Below are 18,313 nucleotides of genomic sequence, written 5' to 3' on the forward strand. Positions count from 1 at the left end.
GCACTTACCTGCCTGAAAAAGTGCTGTGTTGTTATAGCAAAGACATCAAATCCACAGCTGGCCCTTCTAAGCTCATCTCGAATACTGCTTAATTGCCGGGACTGCTCATCACACTTTTCCTTCAATCTCTGAACAAACTGCTTTTCAGCGTCTCGACTCTCTCCTGGTTTGGGGGAGAATCCATTCTTTGGTGTGGCTGGCCTTTGCTTGGGATGTCCTACAAAGGAGAGAAAAAAAGACCATAAGGGTCACTTACTTTAACTGTATGGACATGACATTACATGTTTCTAAGACCTTTGGGACTCAGCCCTATCAAAGAAAAAAAGGTCTGTAGCATTCACACAGATCTGTAATGACTTTTAAAAAGCAAGAGCACAGTGAAATGTGTTTCCCTAGGGGCTGAAGCTCAAAGCTTTGTAACAGTCCTTTGACCTCAGGCTCTGAGGTCTGCTATGAGTTGAGGAGAGCTCTCCTAAGAGTGTCTTACTGAGAACTGAGGTCGTTAGAGGAAGGATTCATCTCCCCTGTGTTAGACATCTACAATAAAAGTCTGCATCTTGATGCGTCATGCTGAACTCTCCTGAATGGCAGTAAGAGAAATGGGCACTTTCAGGTTGAGATTCACTTTATCCTGTTGAGGTCGGGGAAAACAGTCGAATGACATTTACACTCTACACACGATTTCTTTGGTGACCTGAACCTCAAGTTTGGTGACTTGACAGAGGTGCCAGATTTACTTTGCCATTACAGATTTCCTTTTGCCTCCAAATGGGACAACGCGGTGCTGGAGCTGTCCTTTCCCGAATGCAAACATAGCACGGGTTGCTTGCTATTGGGGTATCACTATTTCTTTTTTATCAACAGTATTGCAGTCTCCCTTGCCAGTCGCCCTTGCTCCACCCTTTATAACACTTCTAAAGTTGCAGCACAAAACAGGTATGTATAGAAATGCCACCAGGAACCATGTAACGCTGACTGGTTACACCACTGCATGGCTGCTCCTTCTCCACCATCGGTCACACCAAAACCACTATATGGTCTGCCTGCACAAACGGGTCCAGACAGACTCTGGCTCCTTTGATGTGCTCCAAGTTGGTTTGAATCAAGTCTGATCCTGTTTAAAGATGTGAAACCACTGGTGTGGCTTGTCTTTAGGATATCAGCTCAAATACAGCGTTATATTCGTACGAATGGCACAAGAACTAAATCTGACTCATGATAAGCCACTTCAGGGAAAGCGAGGCTTTCATCCTAAATTAAGTACATGTCCTGCTTGAGTCAACTATCAATTTCTCTGGATATACTCAGTTACAAGGATGAAGCAAGAAGGGGTAGTGTTCTGGTAGAGTCAGGTTGCTCAAGCCATTGCTTGGACAATCTGTTTTGTCTTTATCTTAACTTTCTGAGAACTCTCCTCTGCAAACATTTATGGTCAGCTGGGCAACACCTTTGCACAGCTTTCTGATTCTTTTTGCTACCCTCAGTCTCTCCTCAGCTGATGCTTTTCAGCTCATTCCTGAATACTGGCCGGGAATCTCTGGTTCTCTTCCTCAGCTCCTCCCGCTAGTTTCAAGCTTTTAGCCCAGGAGCTAGAGTAAGAAAGAGGAAGAAAATAGAGTCAGACACCTTGTTCCCACGTCTTACTAGAGATGGCGGACATTGGTCTGGATACAGACGAAAAATGAACATTTTTGTGATAGCAGAAAGGGTTTGGTATGCAAGAATCTAAAATAATAAATTAAAAAAAAGTGTATCTTGTACTTTTATAGTCTTGTAGTATACAGTTTCTGAAAAATAATAGAGAAACAATGTCTCCAACCATTCCTCAGCAACAAATGTAACAGGGGACAGTATTCTGCTATGGATCCTACCTACCCCTTTCCTAAAAACTGGAAGAATCCTTCCACAGAGATGAGTTTGAGCCAATTTGTGAAGTAGAGCATTGTTCCAGAGGTAATTTTGGCAGATGTGCTTTAGATATTACAGATCTTTAAGACTGTGGCCTGGGTGTGGAAACGGATCCCCAGGGCAATTTCAATAGATGAGGCAGAGAAGCAGTATGGCTTTGTCAGAGCAATACCCCAGGAGTGTATTCCTACTTTTTCAGATTCCCAGCTTGTGTGGAGGCACTGGGAGCATACCTCCCAACTTGCTCAACTACGTTCTGGCTCCAGGCTAAGCTTACCGGGAGTTAGCTCCAGCAGAGATGCTCCCTCACCTCTCCAAGTATCTCATGCTGCAACTGCGAAGAGCCACAAGTGCAAAAGAGCCATTGAAACTCTTTGTGCCCGTGACTTGCATTTGCAAAGAGGAACACCAGGTTTCGCAACATGTCAAGACTAACTTCATGATGTTGCAAGATCTAAGTAATACAATACTCTCTCATCGAGGGAGTTCAACCAGCTATTGCCCTCTATCCATTTTTGTGTCAGTTAAAGTCTGTACAGCTTTTTGTGCAGGAATGATATTTTCTTACAGATTCTTTCATTCATTTAAAGGGGCTCTTAACTGGGCAGTAGGTATTATCACAAAATAAGAAATTCATAAAAGCAACAGCCATAAATATTTGTCTTTTCAGTATAAAACTCTCAGGTTGTTTAGGCAGCATGGTGATGTTACAACATAAGGCATAGGGAGAAGTGTAGGGGGAAGGCCTTGAAATCAGTCCAGTTTTAATTAAAACAGAAACCCATCAGGTTGTTTTGTCTTATATCTTTCTAGTTTTCCTGTTCACCGGAACATTGGAAGTGCACACCTCTATGTTGTCCTTGTCAGTATTATAAGCTGTCCTTGTAAATTAAACTGTGCTACCCTCCTCAGGGATAAATCTGAATTTCTCGGTTCATTTGGGTCTGAAAAGCAACTTACTAAGCTTATTCTGCCATTGATGTCTCTCTTCTGTTGCTCTGCACAAAACGGGGTATATATTAATGATGCTGGCCCTGATCCTGAATGTCCTTTTTGCTGATGGTGGGACCAGGGGGTCAGACCCACTGTACACTGAAATCACTGAACCCCTTTGATCCGCTTCAAAACTCCCAGGTCTTTTTTATCTACCTGACTGTTTGAACTAAGGAGATATCTACATACTCATAATTAACACAGTCCATGAGGATTTAGGTGTGGAACGCAATTTATTTGCCTTTTAACTCTCCGAATGCCAACATTTTGGTAAGTAAAGTGAGGAAATTACTTTGAGAGGATTGATAACAAGCAATCTGTAGAGTGACAGATGTCAGAAACAGATGGCACCATCCTGCAATGGGGTAGAAGGAGCGCACCTGCATCTACGTACACCTGCTCCTATACACAGATTTCAGGAATGGTATTGCATCAATAGATAAAACTGAGATCCCTACAAGACTCTGCATCTCAAAACTCCATTGCAAGTCTTCAGGAGGACTAATCCAAATTCTAAAGACCAGATGCAAGGCTAAAAAAACTGTATTACAGTCACAAACCAGCGCTGATTAAAAGAACATCATGTGTGAAGTCCAGTAACAGAGGGAAAACAACCTCGAAACGTCACTCAGAAATTTTAGAGGCTGTTCCATGGCCACATATAACTGTAGTGGGGTTATCTGGGGAACACATGCTCTCCTATCACAAAGTGTAAATGCTGCGTGAGTTTGTGATCCTGATGGACTAAAGGCTGTGCTAGTGCCACTTAGCCCCAGCTATACTCACTGCGTGTCCTGTTTAATGGCTGCTTTGATTATTTTGTGAAATTATTAAATACATGAAAAGATTGTCTTTATTGCTTTGTTATTGCTGTTGTTATTTCAAAGTATGCTAAAGGATACCCTAAAAAAATAAAGATGAATTTTCTTTTCCTATTTGATCCTTGTAGCGATAAACAATTTTATGTTGCCATAATTTCAGACAACCAAGCTTAAGAAATCCTAAATCAGTCTGACGGAGAGAGGGCAGTCACTCAACCTTTCATGAGAATGAAGAAACCTTTGAGGTCTCATGAATTGGATATGCCAAAAATGTAAGCCTTGAAAATCATTAAGTCACCCGTGGAAATGCAGGCCTCCTTAAGACCACACAAATACACAATACAAATATGCCTATGCTTCATTTTGCTTTCTAATTCTAGTGGAAGCAGATGAGCTGTGCTGTAACATGCTGCTACAGCCACAATCAGTGCTAGTGCTTAAACCGGACTCCCGCCGTTATAAACGCTGGTGAGCTGCTGGTCTGGCACTCTACGCAACAAATTTTTCTTTAGATCTCTCTTGGTGATCTCACCAGGTGCAAAATAGCCTGAGAATTATATGATTCAGAGGACATTGTTAAGTTCATCTTTTTACCCTAGTACCTTAGTAAGGAGAAGAACTCTGAGTCCTGTTGGTACCTGGAAAAATTAAACTTAACCTTCCATTTTCTTGATTTTGTTGGTGGAGAAGGAGAAGAATAGGGATTGAGTTTAGTAAACACGAGGAGCCTCGATGCAACTTATAGGAGCCGAAGAGCTGTTCTACATGTTTTATACTTTACTATCAAATGAAGAGACATGGGGTTCTACCCCCCATAATTACAACTCAGGTATCACCACGCTGTAGAGATGTCATTTAAATTATTTAAGTAGAGTCTGAAAAATGAGGTAACAGAACAGAAGATAAACTGCAAGCACAATGAAATCAGTGAGACCATGCCCACTCATTTCAGAAGCATTTAGATCAGCCAAAGGCCAGTCTTACAAAAGCCTTTAGGTACCTTATACATTTGTTAATGTACACTTCGTAAACATAAATAGAAAAAAGTTCTATTCATTTCAGTAAATAAACAAAGATATTTTTTAGAAATGCTAAACCCATGTGTTTGTGCCAAATATTGAGGGGTAAGTTGACAATGCCCCAATAGCGCTCTGAAGGTTATTTCTACAGATAATCTCTTTTCCCATTATGCATAGAGATGACCCAGGAAATTTAGTGCCTCTGCACAACAGTAAGAGTAGATTCCGAGTAATTACTATCACACCAGGTAATTGTCTGAGGTGTCTTTTATTTCACTACATCTATCTGTTCTCTTTTTATATAAGAAAATTATAAAAAAAAATGTTCCTGTATTCTTAAATATTTAGTAGCAACAACTCTTTGGTTTGAAGGAGAGATGATTGCACTGTTGTAACAAAGAAAACATAAGTCTATTCAGCTCCTGCATTGATAAAGTCTGCTGTACTCACAGCCAGCTTAATGAACTTTGGACACAATCAATCTTCGCTTGACAATAGTAGGTCTCAGATTTTAGTCTGTTAACAAGAGATGCAAAGTCAACAAGTTTAAATTTTCCCTGAAACAGTGCTTTTGGGTTCATAAATACCTGGTGAATGGAGCTTGGCGGCTGTTACTGCTGATTTCTTAGGGGATGAGACAGCTGGTCTATTAGCATCCTGATCTTTTTGTACTTCTTTCTTCAGACCTGTTTTAGAAAAAAAAAAATAAAGGTAGAAAGAAACCCATTTTATAATTCTGTTTGCAATTGTGCAGAACTACGTCACTAAGCTACATGACAGAATGGCAAAATATCAGTATTTCACCAATATACATCCCGGGCTTCGCACAGAATGATGCTACGCAGTACTTCTGTACTGGATGCCAACCTGCTGCTTTTGCAAGTGTGATTGTGTGCGTGTGGCTAAGCTGACACACACAGCACTAAAGAAGGTCAGAGGAAGTCCTTACACACTATCTCGGTTCTCTAGCCATCCGCACAGTGGCAAATGCCATCAAGGCACAAACAGCTGCACAGGTAGCCCATCCTATCTGTTCTGAGCTCATGTTCTGTCTCTTTACCTTGCTGTGCAACCTCAGCCAAGGATCTTCTGGGCTGGAGGAGAAGCTAAGTAGGACTGCGCAAAGCTGACTTTTTACCTGCGGGGCCCTCCTCTATCAGCTGTCAGGAAACTGCTTTTTCTTGTGACCAGTTTTCCCAAGAGGGTCTCATACAGGCAAGAGACAGGCTTATGCAGAACCAGAAGCAGGCAGGATGTGCCGGGGCTGTGCTGAATGTGGCACCTCAGACAGGAAAGGAGGTCTCTGCCCGGGCAGTAAGTCAGGCAGGGCCAGAGAGGTACAGCACATTCAGTGCACAAACCTACAACACGCTGTGCCAATGCAGGACACAACAGCGCCCTACCATTGCGTTGCTCTCCACAAGGCTGAGCCAACACCTGGTTCATGTTCATCTACAACCCAGGCATGTGCCAGGCTGTCTGCCCTCCCTCCTCTCCCTTCTGTGTTTGTAGCTCTCCAGATTACTCCTGACCTCTGCATTTATCCATTGTTCTGCAGCCACTAATTCTTCCCACCGACAGCATGACGCCCCAGAGCTCTTGGCTTATGATCTCCAGAAACTTGGTGATAGCCTTTCCTCTTCCTTTAATTTTTCAGTGGGAGGCAACTTGGTGTCTGTTATTATTCCTCCCACCACTGGAACTCCCTGGTTACAGGCTCGGGATGGTCTGTCAGTTGTCCGAGCTCTGCAGTCACCCACTGCCTCTTGTAAGAGGGACATGCAACTTCATCTGAAAGCCAGAGTGGCCACCCAAGCTCAGCTCACCCCACCCCTCCTGCCCACCCACAACTCCCATCAGAATCGCTGTGGGGACCACGCTGAGTGCAGTAACAGGAAAGCCCTGCTGGTTCGTCCATGGTGTGACAGTCACAGCCACAGGATCTCATGCAGAAAACGCTCACCGAGGAAGTAAGGAGGAAGAGCAAGAAAAAGCAAGTCCCTGAGACATTAACGTATTTTCCTGTTTGCTTTCCTTTTTTACCATTAGTGTTTGTTGGGGGTTGTATTTTAGCCTGCAGGACTGTGTCACAGCCCCTGGATAAACAGGAAAAAGAGAGATTTAAGGCAAACCACCTGTCATAAAGGAAAAACGTTTGCCTTATTAACTTTCACTTCCGTCGTGAGTACATTTATGTACCTCTTGCAGGAAAATGTCCCACAGAATCTAAAGTATCTGAAGCAGAAAACAAAACTATATTTTCTTGGTGGCACCTAAAGACAGTGGCAGTCCAAAAGCTAATGCTCTTTTCCATTGTGCTTAACGCAAATGTGATCTGTCTATTTCAACAGTGGAGAAAAGTGATAATTTTATATGGGGATCATAACACACATCATGGACACTTACCTGACAACTAGTTTTCTGCCCTCTCCAAAGCCACAGTTAGTCACAGTAGCAGTATCAGGCTTATTTCTGATGCACCATTCACCCTTCCACTTCTGTCTGCATCAGGACTTGCAGCATTTGCCATGCACACCAGAAGCTGAGCTTCACATTTTCTAGCATCATCTCTCAGCATTCCCTTGCAGGGTGCTTCTGCGAAGAGCGCAGGCACACGCACAAGCCCTGTGTCCAACTATTTGCAGGAAGACGGCACAGGAGAAGGTCTAAGACCCTCTTTGACTCCCTCTCACTGTTCATAGGCAAATCACACCACCAGTCAGCAGGGGATGGTAAAGACTGAACTCCTCCTCTTCATACCTTTCCTTTGGTCCATCTCCATTTTCTCTGCTGTTTGTAAATTGGACATGTTGAGGCTACGATTGTCATTTGTGATCAATACTTTTCACAGTGAAGCGACTGAGGATATAAATTTCCTGTGTCTGCCACCTACTACACTATACTTTACTACAGAGCAGGACATAAAATAAGTTTACAATGCCATTTCATTGCTAAGGATCCAGCAAAAGCAACCTGACATGAGAGCCGTGAGACAAAACCAGAGCTTGTTTTATAAGGCAGAGTTTATATGGTTACAGATTTGAGCATTACTTTTTCATGGCAATGAGGCCTTGGTTTTTCTGCGGTTTTCAAAATAAAAATATGATGCACAAATGGGCCATATACCAAGCTCCTCTATCAATTTCACTATGGCAAATGCCAAGCATAGACAGCGATAGGGAAAGTGTGTTTTCCTTACGCTTTCAGCAGCAACAAGGGGCATATAAATACTCAACTACTTTTGTTTTTGAGAAATTTTCAATGAGGAACACCTGGGGAATTAGTTCAGCCTCTTCACCTTAAGCACAAAGCGCAGAACAATTTGCCAGTTAGAGCTCAGTTGAAAGAAAACAGAGCAAAGAAGCAAAGAATCCCAGTGAGCACCATCGTTCTGCAGAGGGGAAGGTGATATCTGTGGAGAACAGCAAGAGTTGCTCATGGCTGCAGACGGCTGTGCTCATCAGGGATGGGAGACGTTGTCCCCAGAAGGTGGGAGATCCGCAGAGTGAGTCTGAAGCAGGCAAGGACATAAGAGTAGGATTATTATGCCATCCAGAGGGACCTGGACAGGCTGGAGAGGTGGGCCCAAGCCAACCTCATGCAGTTCAACAAGGCCAAGTGCAAGGTCTTACATCTGGGTCGGGCCAAACCCAAGCACAAATACAGGCTCGGCAGGGAATGGCTGGAGAGCAGCCCTGAGGAGAAGGACCTGGGGGTGCTGATTGACGAGAAGCTCAACATGAGCCAGCAATGTGTGACTGTAGCCCAGAAGGCCAACCGTATCCTGGGCTGCATTAGAAGTGTGGCCAGCAGGTCAAAGGAGGTGATTCTGCCCCTCTACTCTGCTCTGGTGAGACCCCACCTGGAGTACTGCGTCCAGCTCTGGAGTCCCCAGCATAAGAAGGACATGGACCTGCTGGACCTGCTCTTATGAGGAGAGGCTGAAAGAGTTGGGGCTGTTCAGCCTGGAGAAGAGAAGGCTCTGGGGAGATCTTATTGTGGCCTTCCAGTACCTAAAGGGGGCCTATAGGAGAGCTGGGGAAGGACTTTTTACTAGGGCATGTAGTGATAGGATGAGGGGGAATGGCTTTAAACTAGAAGAGGGCAGGTTCAGACTGAACATTAGGAAGAAGTTTTTCACTCTGAGGGTGGTAAGGCACTGGAACAGGTTGCCCAGAGAGGTTGTTGAGGCCCCATCCCTGGAGGTGTTCAAGGCCAGGCTGGATGTGGCCTTGGGCAACCTGGTCTAGTGAGAGGTGTCCCTGCCTATGGCAGGGGGGTTGGAACTCGCTGATCTTCAAGGTCCTTTCCAACCTAAACCATTCTATGGTTCTATGATTCTATGATTAATATCAAGAGGGGGGAGATGAGGATAAACACCCTCCTTCAGTTTACAAGGTTAGGAGAACCCCTAAGGTCTGGTAGGGGCAGCAATGCAGCAACTGGGGAAGTGAGAAGGGGTTGTGCAGTGGGGGAAGAGCCAGTGCGTAACACAGCTCTGCTGGGAAAGGGCCGAGGAGAGGGGCACGTGGAACTGGAGATTATTCTGCTTCTCCTTCATAAGCAGAAAGGTCTTGCTGGCCCCTCTGTGGCCCTCCTCAGCAGGGAGGGATTTAGGAATCACACAGCAGGCAAAAGAAAGGACAGTCTGCGGGAGCAAACCGTTATCATTCTGCTAAGCTCATTACCCACAGGGAAATCTTAGGGGAAGGGCCGTCCCTGGCATCAGATCTCAAATAAGAGCTTGTGCTGAATGTTTTTTCTAAAAATGGGGTTTGTTCTTTCTCTTCTCTTTTGAAACAACAGCTGTTAGTTGGTTAAAAGAGAAACATTCAGAAAACTTGTTGATTTCAAAAGAAGTTCCCGCAGGGAAAATTCATTTCTAAATGACAAGGGTTTGGGCTCCTAATTTGTCATTTCACAGTAATCTAGAATTTCAGGTTTAAAAAAATCTGCAGGAGAGCGTTGGCGTGATGATCAGCATAATGCTGTACCACAGGGTATGGCACAGCGGGAGGTTATATGGTTTGATCTTTCCTACCTCGGAGTGGACTTGAAGTAACTCAAAGGTTATAACGTACATAAAAAGTTTGATGTTCCACTGTAACTCAAGACAAACATTTCAGTTGTTATTACAGGCCTGAATGTGTGTAAAGCCTCAAATAATAATTTGACTGTCATATCTATTTTGAAATGTCAAAAGGTGTGTGTGTACAATCATAAAATAATAAAAAAAAATGTAAAATATAATTATAAAAGGAAATTAAGCACCACAAGTGTATGTTTCTTGAACCTGCACACTGTTCTAATTTTGTTCTAAATTCGTCTTTTAAAATATATATTAACTCTGACCTGGAACAAAGTTTACTTCAAACTCATAGGGTTATCGCCCACAGGCTGGAAATATGGACCTCCAGTTAGCTGTGTGCTAAATGGCCGTACATTAGCTTCATTCCTGCTGGCTGTGTAATGAAGTCTTTTAGCGCTGAGCCTCCCAGCGAAAGGCTCCCGGCAGAGCAGGAATCACCACTAACTTCCAGGCATCCAGGAATAGCTTCCACGCCTCTGCCAACTCCTTCCACTACAGCAGCTCACAGAGCGACAAGTTACCTTTCCGGCAGCCAGGAATCAAAGCCACAAACTACTAATTTTTATTTGAATTTACATGTCATTTAAGATAACAAATCTCCCAGTGTTTCCTCTCTTTTAAAAGCTATACTTATATAGAAATGCATATCTCAGGCCATAAGATAAGGATGAGAATAAATACCTGCTCGTGTTTTCTGCCAGTTACAGCATTTGCTTTTGAAAAATGCATCCGAATGCACAGTTCTGCAAATACCTTTACAGAATTTACATTTCCTAATTAACACACACAGCCTGCTTCAAACCGAACAGAAGGAGCAAATGCAAAACCATTCGAAATACAAAGCAAAACACTGCAGACACGTTAAATCATTCAGCAATCGCTTGGACAAACAGCAGACAAAGCCACTTCTCCATTGCCCCATCGTTGCTGAATGCTAGCCTCGGAACCAGAGCTAAATACGCCTTATCTGAGACGTCTTCTCAAGAGATGCTGCAGAATCAGCGCTTGTATTTGCCTGTACCTTTCTGAGTCTTTAAAAGACAGTACAGTGGGATAGGTTTCAATTTGCTTTCACGCTTCAGACTGAAAACATGCTAACAAATTACGCACTGAGTGCTTATTCCAAAACAAATCCTAACATGCCGTAGACATAATTAACAATTCAATGGGAATGGCCGCATTCATTTGGGTTCCAGATGTTCTCAGGCATATAAGTTAACTAATGCAGTCTGCAAGTTTAAAAAGCCCCAAGGAAATGTTTCCAGTCACTCACAGACACAGAGAGCCGCTTCAAGCTTTTGTCTGCCTTTCCCCCTGATACCTCCGACTAGTCGTGTCCTTGGTGAGTAATGACACATCCATGCACACCTTGGGTGAGAGCAAAACGAGCAAAGCTGGAAATATGATGGATTCTCTAGAATAAGAGCAGTCTAATTCTCTCTAGGGGCTCTCTACTTCCTGTGATCTATGAGACACTGAAAGACTGTGAATAAATAAGTAGATCTAGAAGAAAGACTATGTATTTGTTGAAGTAGGAACTGCTAACGCCTGTGCTTTTCCCTTTGTGTTTGTTTCAAATTTAAAGTCAATCTGATAAGAAAAAAAAGAAGGACAAGGACTATTTCATTGACTCCTCTGAAAGTTATTATTTTCTTTCTATATTAAAAAGAAAAGTCTCTTTATCTGGTATTAAGAAAAAAAAACTAAAGGAAAAAATAAGTGTGACAAAACAAATCATTCTTTGGACTGAACAGAAAGTCTCGGGTTAACTCAGAACATCCACCATTAGTTGCTGAGTTAAAACAGCTACTCCTTCTCTTCCTGTCATTTGATGTGGATCCCATAGAATCATAGAATCACAGAATGGTTTAGGTTGGAAAGGACCTTGAAGATCAGCGAGTTCCAACCCCCCTGCCATAGGCAGGGACACCTCTCACTAGACCAGGTTGCCCAAGGCCATGTCCAGCCTGGCCTTGAACACCTCCAGGGATGGGGCCTCAACATGGCATTTTATTGTCACTTCCTCACAGAGTTGTGCTACGGCATGTCTCAGACTGGTTCCCAGGACAGAGGTTGGAAAACTTGCAGCTGAACATCTTACTTTCACCTGCAATGTAGTGCTGCATCTCCCCATGTTCAATACAGGAACAACGTGAATGTAACCCACCGTGTATTCACCGTTCAGCTTTTAATGGAAAGTGTTTACAAAGGGGAAAAAAGCAGCAGCAGACTTTTCTCCCTCTGTCCCTGAAAGAGCACTGGTGCTCACTTTTCCCCCCTCAGCTGACCTTAGCTCATCCCTGTCCTTTTCCTGCTGAGGCTGTGTTGCCTGAATTTTAGTGAAGCTGATTAAAAGAAGCACATTTGACCATTTGAGACTGCAAGCTTGCTGGTGGGAGTTGTGATATAACACCAGCCTCCTATTTTTCATCTTGACTGATTGTATTTAACAGCCTGCGCCGTTACTTATGATTTACTGGTACTTGTAAAAGCACAAGAATTGACTGGGTTAGTCTTCTGAACATTGCTTTTGATTGTCTTGAAATTAGTGGGCCAAGTAGATACAAGCTGCTCAAATGAATTCTTTATTGCTACTGTCACTGCACACAAATTATGAGATTTCTTATGGGGAATAACAGTCACTTGTCTGTGAGATAAATATTAAATAAGAATAATAACCAAGCTGAAATAGGTATGCCATAAGACACACACACAAAACCCCACAACAAAACAGAGAGAATATAAAATCCTTCAGCTCTCTAATTTCACAGAGCATTGGGCGGCAAGTCCAGCCTGGTAGACAGAGCTGAGGTCTGGAAGAAGAAGCAACCTGATCTAGTTGGAGATGTCCCTACCCATTGCAGGGTGGTTTGTACTAGAGGACCTTTAAAGATCCCTTCCAACCCAAACTATTTTATGATTCTATGATAAGCAACCTGATGCCCTGGAGTTTGGATCAGAACTGGAGGCACAAACAAGGGAGCCCAGAGGTACATCAATATCCTGAAGGTGAATCAAAGTTTCAAAACACAGCAGAGTTTAGAAGTACCAAGATGGATTTTCTGTGGGTTTCTATGTTCTGAGAGTAGGATGCAGCTGAACAGGACCAGGCAGGGAGGACACCATAGAGGAAGGTGTATTACAGGAAGAGAATAAAAACTATGCAGAGCTGGTCAGATGTAAATCACTTCTCAAATCCTTACACACAATGATTGAGCCATACTTTCTTATTTTCCTGAATTGCATGCAAGTCCTGCTGCCTTTGTCAAAGCCATGCACTCAGTTCCCCTGTGCAGACCTACCCTTTAGCTAGACGCTTCTGCTCATGATTTACTCCTTCTGAATGTGCAAAAGAGGTCACAGCACTACAAAACAACGCATGTGCCACAATGGTGGCACATTCATTCACCTGTGGGCCTAAGATGTTTGTGGCACACAGAACTGTGCATCAGCTGTGTTGGGAGGGACCTCTGAAGTTCTCAGGTCCAGCCTTCTGCTCGGAGTGGGTTGCACTAGAGCAGGTTGTGCAAGTCTTTGTCCAGCTAAGTTATAGGTATCTCTAATGATGGAGGATTCACCACCTCTCTAGACAACCTGCTCTAGTGTTTGACCACTTCACAGGTGATCAAACAATGAGAGTTTCCTTTGTTCCAGCTTGTGTTTGGTGTCTCCTGCCCTGTCACAGTGCACCTATGAGAAGTATCTGGCTTTGTTCTCTCTACACCTTCCCATTAGATAACTGAAGACTGCGCTCTGCCTTCTCGGAACAACCCCAGCTCTCCCAGCCCCTCCTCCTGACCTGTACTCTCGTGTGCCCCAGTCCCTTGACCATCTTGGTGGCCCTTTGCTGCTCCCAGACAAGTATGTGACATTGTTCGTGTCCTGGGATTCCCAAAACTGGACACGGTTGTGAGCGGCCACAGAACTGGTGAGCGAGCAGGGCACTGGTGCTGCAGGCCACACTCTCGCTAATGGAGCCCCACAGGCAGTTACTCTTTCTTGCTGCATGGGCACTTTGCAGGCTCAGAGTCAACTTCCTGTCTAGCAGGAGCCCCAAACAGAGCAGAGCTGCTTCCCAGCCAGCGGGCTCAAGCCTCTCCTGTTGCATGGCGTTATTCCCCCAGGGGGCAAGACTCTGCATTTGCCTTTTTGAACTTCATGAGGTTCCCGCAGGCCCAGCCTGGCAAGGTCCCTCTGAACTGCAGCTCTGCTCTCCAGCATATTGACCAATTCCCCTTGATTTGTTCACCTGTGAGCTTGCTGAGGCAGTGCTCTAGCCCACTGTTCAGGTTTTTAATGAAGATGGTCAGCAGTATTTCCCCAGTATCAATCCCTAATGGACACCAGTCTGCCACCTGGATTTTGTACCTCTGATGACAACACCCTGAGCCTGATGGTCTAGACAGCTTTCCACCCACCTCATTGTCTATCTGAGGTCTGCAGCAAGTTGAGATACTCTAGGACTTTTTCTCAGACAATCACAGATGAACCTGGGTATGAGAGGGAATAGCAGGAAGAGGTTTCAGGCCACACTCATGCTGCTGAGTGGCTACTGGCACGATTTTCTGTGGAGAATACATCACCCCCAGGCAATGCTCCTGGCCAGGAAATAACCTAGGTCAAAAGCAATTTAATGATAATCAACTGATTGCAGCACTAGGTGAACACACTCTACTGCTTCTGGATCTAAGCAGGTATGCCTGCATGGTGCTGTACTTTGTGATTCTTCAGACCTGTCAGCACCAGCTCAGGAATCACTGCCCATCTGAATCCCCTTTCCATTGCACAATACAGACATGGTCTTCTGGATTACTAACTGCTGTGGTGTGTTATGCTGAGGTTTTTTGATGCCTCCTGAAGGGCTCACCAGATACACCACTAACTGCACCATGTCAAACTGAAGAGTATTGCCGAAATTATGACAGAATTAGATCCTGGTTTGATTAAGGATCTGAATTGTCCCATGGTGAACATTAATCTAAGGGGTTTGTGAAACAAATTCCCCGTGAGGGTGGAAAGTTGCTAATTTGCTGTCTCTGAACATTTCCCTCTGCAGTTATTCCTACATTTTCAAAGAAATTTAAAAAAAAAAATCAGAATATGTTTGTCTCAAAGTTTATATATTTTATCAACATCTGTGGAAAGAGAAAGCTTATATGTCTTTTCAGAGGCGGATCTTAGCTGCAAAGTTCCTGACAGAGGGCTGCTTTCACTTGTCTTTAAAACAAACATGAAACAATAATACAAATGGTAAATATTAGCTAGGTTATCACTGTATTTCTTAAAGCAGATACTATGGTTAAGTGAATTTAAAGGACCTGTGTCAGTTTTCCATTCAAGTATGATCTTCCCCCTCCATTTTCTATGTTGACAGATATGTAAATATGAAAGGGGACTAATGACACAAAAAAAGGGCTGTGCAACACACTGGAAACTAATTAAGTGCATTCTTTTCACAGACAAATTGAAAAGCAATCAGCTGATGTCTTCAAAACAATTTGCATGACAATGATCTTCCACTGCTATAATCCCATGACAGATTTTTTTTGATCATCTGAATCAATGCACAGCAGCAGCTATAGCAGTCCATTTTCATTAGTTAAACATGATTTATACCCTGTAGTCCAATTTATTTGACAAGCACTTTTAGTGAAATATCAGGAGTATAATCTCTCTTGAGCAGTCTTTTTTTTTTTTTTTTAATGAGAATTTACAGCACAGGTGGTCTTCTCAGGTAACATCTAACACATGAAAGCTTTCTCATGGGATTTTTGTTGGTTATATCCCACTCATTAATATAGGTAGATCTGCTCCTTTGTGAATTAATTTCCTATTCATACATAGTTGAAATTATGTACATCTCTGAAATACAAAGGCAATTCTTACATCCCCTGATATTCCCCTCTTTCAGAAATATTCTTTATGTTTAAATGACTGCCACCCTCTTTGTGGAGATGCTGTATACAGTACATACAGTGTCTATGTACTTTAGCTGTTAACAGTGGAGTGCTCTAAGCACTTTAGTAACTGCAATGTCTTGCACAGGAGGTTGGACAGACGCAGTACGTTTATAAATGCAGACGCAACATCAAGCCCTATCACAATTACTAGTAGGTGATTGCTAGAAGTATACATGGAATACCTATCGTATCATTCTCCAAATACACAAGACATATAGAAGGAATCATTGTGGTTTCCCTGCTCTTCAAAAGCTTTACTACATGGCTGACTCCAGTAGTGCTGCTCATGGGACAGCCTGGCCTTCTGACTTTGAACGAGGCTGGTAACTTCTTCCTCAAATGCAAAATTCATCCCTACGGTCATGTTATTGGTTCACTTTTTCTCACGGAAATATGTGCCTCACTTGCAAGATGGTGCTGGTTTGTGTTGTAAGTCCTTCTTGCTGGAGGCAGATATTTCCCCCCATCCACAAGGAGGTGTACGTGGTATGAAGATAAGCATCTCATCCCCAGGTAATAATTTCCACCCATGGTGGAGATCATCCCTCTCTTCTTGGTCACAGCCTCTGTGCAGCGTCTGGTCTTCTGCACAGGGTGAAAAAGCAACAGAAAATTGTGGTGGTTTCAGTCCTTCCAACTGCAACTCCATGGTGGGGCTGGGCTGCTGCCAGCTCAGCTATGGAGAAATCGGGCTCAAACGGAGAATAGACACATGCCTCACCACGATCTTCTGTCCTTTGGTATGTCTGTGCACACAATTGCCATTATGTGATGTTTTTGAAGAATATTAGAATTGTATACATTCCACTGTTTTCAAAACATTATATCCCTTCAGTTTGGAGCACTAGTGAAGGTTTCTTTGGTGTTGCCTTTATGGCGATGAGGCTGGCTGCCTCCTCAAGCATGACATTCATCATCTTTATGACGTGCCACTGTCAGGGATCCAGGGTAGGTGGGGGGTAGATTAATTTTTAGTATGCCTTCAAACATTTTTGAAACGCTGATTCTACTTCTCTGCTCCCTTATTGTTATCCATCTTCCGCCCTGTGATACCCATCTTCTTCCCTGTGATATCCAGCAATAATGCCAGACTTGCCCAGCACTGACTGGTAGCCCGAGCCAATGGTTGTTCTTTCCACTTTGCAGCAGCACTACAAGCAGACCTTTTACAGTGTCTGTACATGCCGACTTTCAACCTTTACATCCTCTATCATCTGCTGCGGGGCATCCTTTTGGAGACCATGCACTTTCTCTGTCATATTTAAAATATGGTATCATCTGACACAATTTTAAAGGGCTTTTGTTAGATGCCTTTGTTTGCCTGGGATCAGAAAGCCCAAAGCAATATGAACACTTCACTGACCTTTCTCCACTTGCTTCATTTGATCTGTAGCATCTTCCTTCTGATTTAATAAAGAGTTCAATTTTAAAAAGATGGTTTTGTGCGTCGTCATTTAAAAGATGTGCAAAACTGTCGAAAGGATACTTAAACAGAAGATTTTACATTCTATAGGGCTCCCTATCACATTGGGATCTACAGACCGCATTCATATATTATTGCAAGAGAGGCAGGATTAGACCTGCTAAAATCCCTTGTCTTTATCTTTGCTTTGATTTATTTCAGCCTTTGCTTCCATCAGATACTTAGCATTGTGAGGAATGATAACACTGTTCTAATAAAAAAAAAATAAATCATGACTTGACCACAGATACATTTGCTTCTACCTTGGCTCATATAAAAAATAAACCAGAGCATTGGACTAACGTTGGGTTTGGTTTTTTTGCTTCTGTCAGTTGTGTATAATAACAGCAGCTTCCCAAACTTGCCAGCTGACCCTGTTCAGGATCTGTGTCTGACTGTTTGCATAATAAAGACAGCCAGGCACCCCAAATTTATATGTTTAGTTTCCTTCCAGAATAAAACAGGCAAGTTTTGCCTCACCTGACTGAGTCTTCCCACTCAGTGAGGTGCTGGCAACGGGCTCCACACACTGCTGCATCCAGTCTTTGCTGGTACGAACAGAGGTGCCTTGCTGGGAGGAGGCTGGGCAGGTGACAGGAGCCCCTGACCTCCAGAATGGGTAAGAGTACTTTCAACTCTTTTCCAGTTGTGATGGATCTAACACCTTGCGGCAGTATTCCTCCTGGATCTCTGCTACTGCAGCTTGCATAAGCAAGCGTATGGACAATCCCCATCACATCCCTGGCATGGAAAGGCCATGGTGGGCTGCTGGATTGCAACCTGCCTCCTGTTCTGCAGTTTCCTGGCTGCAACAAAGCTTAGGAAACAACAGCAGAGTTAGACTAATGGCCTTGCAATGGGAAGAACCAAACTGACTGCTCTCCAGTGCGAGCCTGAGCACTGCACTCCCTGCATAGGGCACACCTGTATGGGCCCACAGACACAAGGACTGAACACCACACTCTACGCAGCCTGGAGGGAAGTAAATCCGATCCAGAAACTATACTGCTCTGTCTCCACTGGGCTTATTAACTCAGACACAGCATGGCATTAACAGCTCT

General features: G+C 43.6%; 1 protein-coding gene across 1 annotated transcript in view; it reads right to left on the reverse strand.

The window, feature by feature from the left end:
* MTUS2 (microtubule associated scaffold protein 2) overlaps positions 1 to 18,313 on the reverse strand; it is a gene marked incomplete at both ends in the record, with an annotated part of 203,770 nt that overhangs the window by 56,350 nt on the left and 129,107 nt on the right. Inside the window, 2 exons of the mRNA XM_082497202.1 lie at positions 9 to 217; positions 5,329 to 5,427. Coding sequence (XP_082353328.1) covers positions 9 to 217; positions 5,329 to 5,427 — 308 coding nt within the window. The remainder of the gene's footprint in view (positions 1 to 8; positions 218 to 5,328; positions 5,428 to 18,313) is intronic.

The sequence above is a fragment of the Vanellus vanellus genome, assembly GCF_965231255.1.
Source record: "Vanellus vanellus genome assembly, chromosome: 1".
NCBI lineage: Eukaryota > Metazoa > Chordata > Aves > Charadriiformes > Charadriidae > Vanellus > Vanellus vanellus.